We start from the raw sequence: 12,392 nt of genomic DNA on the forward strand, positions 1-12,392 counted from the left end.
TTTAAAGTAATTAAAATGATGATTGAGAAAACCACTGCTCATGTCAATAAACAGAATATTAACAGAATCCTAGAACACCACCTGAGGATACAACTATTTATGTAAAAACCACATGAGGGTTTTTTAAATTTATAAACAAAAATAATTTTTTATTATTCAACTTAAATATTTACTATTTTAGATATTTACTAAATATTTAACTTAAATTCAACTTAAATATTTACTATTTTAGATATTTTTTACCAATGTTATGCAATTTATAAATATGATAGGTGCGGTTTTATGTTCTGCTTTTTAAATGTACGCATTGAGAGCATATTACGTTGCTAAATATTTTGTAAAATCTTTGCAACCTTTGATAAGATATCTCATAATTTAACCATTTCCCTTAGAATTTCAGTAGCTTTTATCATTTATTTATTTATTTAGTCAGTCAGTCAGTCAGTCATTTTGTTATTTCTTTTGGTATGTTCTTACTAACAGCCTGCTATCCCACCACTATCACATCTTGGATCAATCAGGACTATCAAGAAATTCAGGTTTCCAGGTCTTACCACGTAGAGTCCTTTAGAGTATAATCCACACACAGCTCTGGGTATCTCTTTTGCTGAACCCATTTCCTATATCTCCTCATCTTCTGAAACCCTCACATCAAGCCTGGTTGAACTCATGTTCACACATCAGCAAACCCCCTGCATAATCCCCCTCTTCCCTTGATAACGCTCTTCATTTTGCTTTCCCGGGACACACAGTGCTCCCCCCCTGCACTGTTCTCAGATGGTAGCCATGCTTTCTTCCACACTGTCAGCCCCGAGCCGGAAGGTCCTTGGTCGTCCTTGCCACTTTTATACCATCTCCTTTTCTTCTCCATAACAGCACTCAGCTTTGAATCTCATGCCCCCATCTACATGCCTGTGACACCTCCTTGTGGAAATCATTTACTAAACCTCAGGCCACCTACCTCATTCCTTGAAGATTGTTCCTCTGTATCATTGCCATTCTCTTCAACATTGATCCTAGAATAATCCTTGGTGAGTTTAAGGCCCATAAATTTAACTCTTCCATACCTTTAACTCTCAGTTTCTTGTCCTTACTCCATGATCCTATCCAAAACTTGTCTTTCATTGACTGTAACTGCAATGCCTCGATAGTCTCAAGGTCAACTATTCTCTTCTTTGGCCACCATCTCTTTTCTCTCCAGTTTACTTCTCAATAATTCAACTTCAACATTTTTATTTCACCATTGATGCTCACACCTTTCCATGTTTGTTATCTCTCTCATGCCCTTGCTTTCTTAACCAGCTTAATATTTATCACCTTTTACTATATAACTGCTTCGCAATATTTATTTTCCTTGTCACCCCATTACTTATTTTTACTCAGTTAATTCCAACACTGGTTAAATCCTATTCTTTCATATCTATGCTTTCTAAGCTAATGTGGCTGTTGAAAAATAGGCAACTATGCTGTCTAGTCTCACCGTAAATTCATTATCACTCTCTTCAAATGGACCATTGTGCTGCTCTGCAATCGTACATCTTTTCTCTGGCCCATTTCCTCTTCCATATTCTTAAATGATTGTCCCATATTTTCCCCTCCATCTTCAAGCTCCTAAACCTTCCCCAACTTCTTTCCATTCTTAATCTCATTGAAAAATGAGAAGAAACCAGAAGAGAAATAACAAGATCTCCTGGTACCACACACACACACACCTTTTTGAATCTGTGCCCATTTACTCTGACTTTTCCATTACTTTAGTTGAACTTTTCTTGCTTCTAGGAAAGATCAAGTCTACCACTTTCTCTAGGTCCCAGTCTTCTCTCCTACTCAAAGCTATCACTCTGCGCATGCCTATTCTCTCCTCCCTTCTGCATCATCATTTTTTGGTTCTTCTCTTACCTTAAAAAAAAAAAAAAAAAAAAAAAAAAAACCACAAAATAAAATATAATAAAAATAAAAACTCTCTTGACTCTCATCTTACCTCTTGACTTCTACCACTCCATTCCTCCTTCTATACAGTGAAGAGTTATTTTTACTTGGTCTACAATTTCTCTCCCACCAGCCTCTCTTGAACTACTAAAATCAGGCCTTTACCTTTACCACTGTCCTGAAACCAATGACTAGTATTCAGCTATCAGTCTTCATCTTACTTAGTCTATCAGCAGCATTTGCTATTCTGAATCACCCATTCTTCTTGAAATTTTTTGTTTAGTTTGCTTCCCTAAACATGATATTCTAAGGACTTTCAAATTAGATGGCTGCTTCTTCTCAGTCTTCTTGGCTATTTGTTCCTTATTACCTAAAATCTACACACTGGTATTCCCAGGATAAATCTTTGGAGCAATTTGTTTCTCTCACTGTACTCATTCTCATGGTGATCTCATCCAGGTACATAACTTTCAGTACCAACCCTGACATTCCATAGTCTTTACCAAGATTTCTATGATTAAATTTTATATCCAACTCTTTCATCTTTCTAGAATTTATTGTGGTGTGTGGAGATAATTTTTCTTCAAATATATATTACTTTAAAGAAACATTTATTAATATGTCCTTTTCTCCTTGATCTTCATAGTATATAGATATATAAAAATTTGTTATATCTATATTAAGATATGTTTAAAGTATTAACTTTTAGTTCTTATTACAGTGTTCTGATTACCTTCATTTTATCCTGTTATAATATCTGATAAAGCAAGGTTCCTTCTTCTTCTTCTTTTTCTAATTTACTTTACTGGATGTATTTATATATCCTTGAAGATGACATTTTGATTCGCTTTTTCAATCTTTTCACCAAAAAATGATACCAGAGATTTTATTGGCATTGCATTAAACCTATGTGTAAAAATTTGCTATCTTTATATTATTCATTATTGTCCCTCAACACAGGAGTAGAATATTCTTCTCTACTCAAACATTTTATGTTTCACAGTAAGCTGTTTTAATATTATTTGTATAGGTTATGCATTTCTTATATTAAACTTATTTTTATGTATCTGACATTTTTATTTCAATGGTGACTATTATAATTTTTTGCTTCAGTGTACTTACTAATTGCTCATTACTGGTAAACATTAACAGAACAGACTTTTTTGCATGTATTTGATATCTAATTGCGTTATTGAGTTCTAGTTTCTCAGTTGGTTCTTTCAATTATTTTAATAACAATATTACTTGCAAATAATTATAATTGTGCCTTTTCTTGCCAGAAGCTATCTCTAATATAATAATTTCATATTCTTTTCTTGACTAAGTGTTCTAGAAAATGCTAAATAAGAGGGTAGAAACTTTCAAGTCTTTCACTACAAAGTATGATGCTGATGGTTAAAGATAAATACTTTTTTATCATGTTAAGAAAACTGATTTTTATTCCTGGCTTCTTAAAGATACCTTTAAGCAGGATATTAAGTTTACCATATGCTTATTTGTGAGGAGTGGAGTGGATGTGAAGATGCATTTAATATATCATATATACATTTTTCCCTTAAATTGAATGATAATATTGACTAGATGAATAACTGACTAATATGAACCATCCTTGAATTCCAGAAATAATTACCACTTGGTATAGTATTCTTTCACCAGTCTTCTACCTTTTTAAATTAAATAGATAATTTCAGGGGAGAGGGTTAATTTATACATTCTTAACTGAGAATTAAATGCATTTATTTTTCTTATGTGATTTTAATTGGTATTTTTCAGAATTATGTTTGCTTCTTATGATTAATTTAGAAGCATTTAGAAAGTATAGTTTAATTTCACTTTTTTTTAGGATAAAAGTTGTTGTCCTTTATAACATCTTCTTTTGACCTATTGGCTATTATAGCTATTTTTGTGCCTTAAGAATTCTAAATACAGGTCTATTTTCTGAGATATCCCTAGATGAAATGAAAAACAAGTGCATGTGTTCATCAAGCATGCACAGTTAGTATAAACTGTTGTGCTCTAAATTATTATATATTCCTTTAGGGAACTCAACAACTTTTGAATTAGGCAACTTTATCCATCTTTGAAACAGTCCCATGAGGCAAATGGGGACTATTATTACTTCAGTGCTATAACTGAGGAAACTGAAACATACTGATTTCTTTTCTATGTATAGTGTGGACCCCAGTTTAATATCCTATTCATTACACAGTGCATGCAATGTCCTCTACTTTGGTATAGTGATCATACACATGACGGATCAGACTGCCTTGATTCAAATCCTGGCTTCATCCTTTTGGGGCTGTGGGAGCCAAGTCAGTTTATATAACCTCATTGAGGCGTTAGTTTCCTCATTTATTAAATGAAAATAATAATAGTACCTACTCATGGAGTTTCATTAGGATTTGATGAACTCCTTTAACATGTGATAAGCTTCATAGAAGTGATAGTGATGATGACGATTATGATGATAATGATAAAGATGATTATTACCATACATGTTATCCACCATTTATGGCCTAAGAACCAATCAGATGATAATTAATCAAAACATGTAAAAACTGTTATTATCTCAGCAGTATGCTAGATCTTCTCACTTATCTTTTTTATTTTTTTTTTCTTTATACCTTTCTTCAAAATATGAGATAGAGAAGAAACAAAACTACAAAAAAATTTACAGGCTAAGCATTTCAACTGCTAAATAAAACCCACATCACTTTGTAACTGTTTTGTTTATAATTTGCGGTAACACAGGAAGGCTATTGCTTCATTCTAGGCATTAATAAATCCTACACATAGGCATGTTACTATTGATAGCTCAGTGAGTTTTGCCTCTTAAGGAAAAATTTCTTCAAAATGGAGGATTAAAACCTACGTGATATTGAACTCTAAGCCAGGAGGGGGAGAGTAGGTAGACATTCTCAGATAGATTAGATATGTAGATAGATATAAAATTTTTCAGAATTTATATATAACACACGTATCTATACAATCTATCATCTATATATCTATTTATCTATCTATCTATCTATCTATCTATCTATCTATCTATCTATCATCTATCATCTATCCACACACATACATAATCTTATTTAATTATCACTACACTCCCATGGTTAGTGTTACTACACCTATATTTCACATGGGAATATTGGAGTCTTGACTAGCTCAAATAACTTTCTCAAGATCAAATAGTTTGCAAAAATATATTTTTACTCTATCACAACTCTTATTTTAAAATAAAAAGAAAAAATTTTGGTTATTGTTGTGCCCTGTTGTCTGAAAAACCATCAGTACCTGTGGTTAAAAATTAACCCTACCTTCAATAAATAGACTTATAACTAGATTATACTGTGTTTAAAGTATTTTCTAAACCTTGTCTTATTTAATCTACCTAACAATCTTACCAAAATAGGGATTATTAGCATTTTATTAAAATGTTGAAAATTAATGCTAAGAAAATTTAAGTAACCTAAGTCTTGGTTAAAATGTATTAGAATAAAGTTTTAAAACCACTACAAAATGCTTCCTGCATAATAATTATGTATAGTGCCAGATGGATACTAGACTAGTCAGGGGATTACTTTGTAAATTACATAAATGTCTAACCACAGTGCTATACACCTGAAACTAATATAAAATAATATTGAATGTCAACTTTAATTGAAAAATAAAAAAGGGGGGAGGTGAAGAAGAATAAGAGGTTCAAAATTCCAGGTATAAAACAAATAAGTCATGGAGATGTGGTGTACAGCATAGGGAATACAGTCGACAATATTGTGATAGCATTGTACGATGTCAGATGGTTGCTGGACTTATGGCGATCACTTCTTTAGGTATATAAAGGTCAAACTACCATGATATATACCTGAAACTAATACAATATTGTACGTTAGCTATGTTTTAATAAAAATCTTTAAAAAAAAAATCTACCTACAGACTGTGAGAAAGAGTAAATACACTCTAAGCTAATTAAATGAGTTTGACTTTGAAGGCCCAGGTGAATTATATTGTAGAGTACTGTTAGAATCTGCAAATGTGATTAAAAGCCAAGTATGAAAAATACTTGAAAAATTATTAAAATATGAAATTTGTCACAGGATGGAAAGAAGTGAAATGTTATTTCAGGTTTTCTAAAGAAAGTAAAATGTAGGAAGCAGATTGATTTTGATCTCCAATGAAATTTAAAAATTGCTTACTTAACTGGTATCTGTCAAATATAGAAAAATAAACAGTGCTTATTAAGAATAAGAATATGTTCACACAAAATAAAATAATAGTGATTCCTATGAAACAGAAGTTCTTACTTGATTGCAGATTCATTTGTACAGGATCCAGATCAAAGAAGGAAGTACATTTGATATATTTACAAATCACAGGTGGAGACTTATAATCTTTATTTTAATTTTTTTTGCCAAAATCAGATTTTATTTTGAAAGTCATTTGAGAGACACTACGGAAAGAGACCTAAGACTCAATAAATGTAGGTTTCAAATTCATATTCTGTTCAAACCCACCCACCCACACATCACTACCGAAGGTTTATGTCATACCAAAAAGTCGCTTTCTTTGGTAATTCCTATTTTTAGCTTCCTGGAGAAGAGATCTTTTCCCATAAGTCATCTTCATTTATTAAGAGTAGAGTTTTGAGAGAATCCTGAATAACCAGGGTTGTTAAATGGTTAGCTTAAAAAAAAGATATTTAGCTTAAAAAATTTAGGAACTACTAGCATTCTTTAGCTATTTGAGGACTTTTTTGGGAAATGAGAATTAAACTTAATCTGCATAGCTTCAGAAGGCAGAACTTGGATCGCTGATTGAAAATTAGAGTGAAACTAATTTTCATTCAGCATAAGAAAAATGTCATAGCTTATAGTTATAAGAGATTAAAAGGGCTGCCTCATAAGAATTCATGCATTTGATAATATATCAAGGAAAGTATAGAGGTATCCCATAAGGAAAACAGGTTAGGTTAAGTAACTTCTCACATTAGGTCTAAGATACAATATTATTAATGTTAAATCATTTGATTTAGTAGAAGGAATATATACTTCCAGTTTTCCCAAGTGCAAAAAAAAATACAAATATCATATATTCTAATCTATTATTGAAAAGATGGTAGCACATACCACTCTTGAGAATATAAATAAACTTCTCATTAGACATCAAAATATATAGAAAGTTTTCTAAAGATTAACTTGTATACAAGGGAAATGTTATGAGAAATAGTATGTCTATTACTTCAAACCAGACAGGAAAGTCATATGAAAGGTCTATGTCAAAAAGTTTCAAAAATAGCACCATGATTTATGTGTTGTGCTTGGAGACCTAAACAGAACACTTGATTCAGTTAACCAAGTTTAATATGTCAGTAACCCTTTGAAAAATTGACTGTCCAGACAAGATTAAAATATGTGCTTGCTCTGTGAAGAAATTATATAGAGTTGTAGGTATGAGAGAAGCAAATCATATTTTTGGATCTCCATATTTCTGGAAATGATTAGCATAATCTTTCAGTGATTTAGTTATTAATGTTATATTAGGTTACATAAAATAATTCATTATGCAGTGATTTTTTTACAAAAGCAAAATGCTGATAATAATTGTTCAAGATCCCATGTATTTTTTGGTGCCTATTCATTTCTATAATATGTTCTTAAAACACTCCTCAGTTAACATTATTTATCATTTGACACCTTGTTGAATGATTTGAGATTGGAATTCATAGATGATTATTTTATCTTAGAACCATTATTTCTCACTATGCTATTGTTAAATATGGAATGACTATTTTATTGCTAAAATATGGTGGTTCCTTTGGATGGCTGAATAAGAGAGGATTATCGTACTTAAGTCAATATCAAAATATGACAAATCCTCTTACCCTGCTAACCACCTTTCTGTTCAAGTCATTAGACTTGAAACTTGACCTTTTTCAACTTAAGAAGCCTGACCAGCTTCATCTCTACTTCCTAGAAAGTACTTTCAATCATTCAAAATAGTCATTGGATGCCTACCATGTTTTAGTCACTGTGTTGAGCTGGAAGGAACATTTAGCCCAGGTTTAGGACATCAGAGAATGTTTATCAGAAATAGTAACATTTACAATAAGAGCTGAAATGAATAGTTGCTAGCCTGGTGAGAGGGAGAAAAATACATTTCGGAACAAGGGAATTACATATGAAAAGTTCCAGAGGTAACAGAGCATTGCCTAATTTGAGAATTTCAGATGGTACTATAAGGCTTTAGCATGGTGTGCAAAAGTTGCAGTAGCTAGAGGTAAGGGTAGAGGGGTAAGTAGGGGCCGGGTCTTAAAAGTCTTTCTTGCCATGTTAGAGAACTTGTTGTTTATCCTGAGGGTAATGGGGAACTCGTACAGGCTTTCAAGTAAGAGAATGGCGTGGTTTGATATGTTCTATAGGATGATCACTCTGATCGCCATATGGGAAAATCACTAGATGAGAAAATTTGGAAACAGTATCTTTAGCTAAGAGGCTATTCTAATAAACAAGATAACAGATGACAATGATGGCGGCCAGATAAAAATGATATCAAGGAAGTAAAGAAACAAAGAGTAATAGAAACATGGAATACGGTGATCAAATATATATTTGGGGTGAAAGAAGCCTCTAGATTGCTAGCCTGGATAATTGAGTGGGTGAAATGAAATATAGAAGTATTTGCAGGTTTTACAGAAAAGAACATAATATTTGACATTTCTAATTCAAGATGCTTTTGTGTTATACAATAAGAGCTATCCAAGAAGCAATTGGAAATGTAAGTCTGGAAATCATTAGCGATATCTAGGCTGAAAACTCAAAATTTAGAATTTTAAACATAGAGATGATAGCTAGAATTATAGTAATGGATGAAATCACCAAGATAGAATGTATTTTAAAAAGAGAGGGAGAGAGATGGGAGCCAAAGTTAAAATCAAGGACACCAATCTTACTAACAAAAGGGAAGGAAGAGTCTGAAGGAGGATAAGAAAGAGAAGCCATAGAAGTAGGAGGGAAATCAACAACTGTACTATTGAAAAAAAAAAAATTCCAAAGAAAGAATGGCCAGAAATTTCAGCTGCTGTAAAAATTTGTATATCATGAGAACTGATTATTATCAGCAAATTTAGATCTATTTTAGCAACAAAGATTTTATGCACGAGTCTGGAATTGTTTCAATGGTGAAATCAGAAGCCTGTTTAAAGGGTAAATGGGAGATGAGGAAGTAGAAACCAGGAATGTAAATAATGCTTTTAAAAAGCTTACCAAAAATAAAATGGAAATTATAAAAGGACTTGAGACCCCATAGATTTTTTTAAGATGAGAAAGGCTTGACCATCTTCAAATGTCAATGGGAATGAGCCAGCAAAGGAGAAAATACAGATGCTAGAGAAAATGGAGGAGCAGGAAGGCAAGGAAACCAGAGTTTAGAAAGAGAGTAGCTTTAAACAAAGGCAAAACACCTCATCCTATGGACAGAAATAAATATTATAGATGCAAAATAATGCAGGCAAGATGACGAGTCATTTGGTGAGAAGCTGAGGGAGCACCCAAATGAAGACTTTCTCTCCAAAAATAGGGGCTATCATTTGCTATGAGGTGGAGAATTAAAGTATTTGAGATTTGCATCCTATCATATTGAAAAACTGGATCCATTTTACATTGTTATAAAGTACATCTGTGTGATACAATATATTTTCAAATATGTCACCAAAAATGTAAAAAAAAAAACCCCAATAGTCTAAAATTTATTATGGTAATGTCATAGTTTTACCCCAGGGAATGATATACTCTCAAGAAGAGTCAATAAAAGTTCTAAAATAACAATAACAACACAATAATAATAATAATAATAATAATAATAATAATAATAATTCCATGATAATGTTTGTAGAAAAAGTTACTTCAGTTACTACTTTTCATGAATAGCAAACACATACCATAGCAAACATTGTCTAGCCATTAAAAAACACATGAAAAATAAATATGTGCTTCTTGATTGATTGGATGAAGCAAATAGCTCAGCATATGGGATGAGGTCCACGTTCAATACAGAGCCTACAAGTGTTTCTATTTCCAGCAGAGTTGATAAGGAGACTGGTTTACTAAACTATACATCTATTTTGTTACTGAATTCTTTGCTTTTCAACTTTTCTTTTGATATTGTTTATAAGAAGTCACCCTATGACCACTCTCAATTCTGTCTTATAAAATCAAGTTAAAATCCAACTCTAAATTCCTTCTATTTTCTCCTGCTTCTCAACTTCCAAAGTCAAGTGTCACATTTCCATTAAATAACAGTCAACGTTGCATTCTTGTTGCCATGTTTCATATTGGCCAATTTTTAAAATTTTTCCCAAAATTGAAATAAATTCCTATGGGGTAGGATGTTATTTCACTTTTTCCCTCATTGATTCCTTTCAGTACCTGTCTCAATGCCTGACATGTCGCTCTTCCTAAGTCCTTATTGCATAAATGATGGCTATGTATTAAACGAAATGCTACTTTATGAGAATTTTAATTTTAAAACTGTTTACACACTATTCTAAAACTATTTTAATTTCTTTATGTAAATGTCTTCAAGCTTATTACTCAGTGCTTCTTATTATGCAAGCATGAAAAAGAAAATATTGACCTGCAATTTCTGGTTTCAAATTGGGTCCTTTCTATCTGTAAAGAACCATTAACTTTTGGCAATTAGATAAATAACATTCTTATTGTGGTAACTAGACTGATCTTTTTCCCGCTTTATGTTGCCTCTTAAGAAATTTATGTTTTCAACCTCGGTTTGGTTTCAGAAAGCCCACTGGTGGACACGCACCAAGGTCCCAGGATTTTTAACACTTTTCTAGCACTTTGTAAATAAAAAATACAATGGCCAGATATAATACATTTTAGAAATTCGTGAAGTTTATTCCAAACATTAGTTAAAAGACAAATTTATACAGAGATTGACATAGGAAAAAGAAAACAGAAACTCTTATAGCTACGACAGCTCAGTATTAGTTTCTCAAATGAAAGAGCTTTTCTAAAAATATGTATATCAAGAACTGAGAAGTTCTCTGTCACTGATCGTGTGTGTGTGTGTGTGTGCACACGTGCACGCATGTGCATGTTCATGAAAGCACATACACATATAGGTGTGGAGGTGTATGATAAATTTCATTACAATTCTCATTAAATTAAAAACAAACTTCTCTCTTTACAGAATTGTCAACATCACACTGCTGGTGACTTCTGTGAACAATGTAGTCTTGGATACTATGGAATTGTCAAGGGATTGCCAAATGACTGTCAGCAATGTGCTTGCCCTCTGATTTCCTCCAACAACAAGTAAGATTGAGAAATATTACCATGTTTCCCAATTAGTAACACCATCTGTGTAGCACATGGGCTTTCAGATTTGGCTATATTTTACATGTAGACAAATATCTCAATTTAAGATAGAGATTTTTAAAAATATAAAAACATGACCAAGGTAAGCTCATAATACTCTATGGTTCATTTTTCCTTTAAAACTTTGTCCCAAGTAAATAATATTTATTAATTAAACTAAATAAAAATGTTAATGTAAGATATTTTTATAAAATAAATAGTATATATACATAAATTATTTATTTTTATAAATATATAATGTTTGCATAGAGTTCTGCCATAAATTCAGCTATGAAGTCTTGTTTATGTGCATATTATTATCACTTTTGTTGCTGTTTGTATTCATTTTGTGTGTTTAATGTATGATTGGTAAAGAATTATCAAGAAAACATTTGAAAATGGTGCAGTTAAAGCAGGGTGATTTATTGTTATGCTCCAAAATAAGTCAGTGTCTTCCAGAATCACAACCCCATTTCTGTTAAGATGGTCCAGGCTTGATACCATGGAAACACAGCCATGAGAAGAAACAAAAGCTGGAATATTTTATTTCAGTGCTTTTGGAACCCTCTGCATTGGTTTATATATTGGTGAAAACTCCTAGATGGTTTCATTTACTGTTTTGCTGAGCCTATCTATACTTTCTGCTAAGTAATTTATAGACTTGAAATACATGATAGAGCAGTTTTTCTTTAAGGATTTGCTGTTGAAAAGGAGGTAGGACACTTTGTTTAGAATTAGAATCCTGGACACTGTATCCTGAGTATACAAAAACCCCACAGCAACTCAGATGAAGAGATCATTTCACCTGTGCTGACTTAGTTCTGTTTTGTTTTGTCTTTTTTCACTTTTGACTCTGTAGACATTCTGAAAATATTTCATATAAATTGTCTTCCTTTTTTTTGCAAGCTCCTTTTTTTTTTTGGTTTTTTGTTTGTTTGTTTGTTTGCTTTGTTTTGTTTTTGTTGAGCGGAATCACAAGTCTTTTATAGGGAGTCAAATGTAAATTTTTAGGTAAGTTGGATATCAATGAGGATAATATTTTTCCAAGTACCAAGTGGTAAGTGTGTGGAAAATAATATTTTTATTTCATTT

At 32.0% G+C, this 12,392-nt stretch overlaps 1 protein-coding gene across 2 annotated transcripts in view; it reads left to right on the forward strand.

The window, feature by feature from the left end:
* LAMA2 (laminin subunit alpha 2) overlaps nt 1-12,392 on the forward strand; it is a 493,622-nt gene that overhangs the window by 340,681 nt on the left and 140,549 nt on the right. For both annotated transcript variants that reach the window (XM_006926157.1, XM_006926158.1), the window contains exon 30: nt 11,134-11,258. In XM_006926157.1, the coding sequence (XP_006926219.1) occupies nt 11,134-11,258 (125 nt within the window). The remainder of the gene's footprint in view (nt 1-11,133; nt 11,259-12,392) is intronic.

This window comes from Pteropus alecto, unplaced genomic scaffold, assembly GCF_000325575.1.
Source record: "Pteropus alecto unplaced genomic scaffold, ASM32557v1 scaffold79, whole genome shotgun sequence".
NCBI lineage: Eukaryota > Metazoa > Chordata > Mammalia > Chiroptera > Pteropodidae > Pteropus > Pteropus alecto.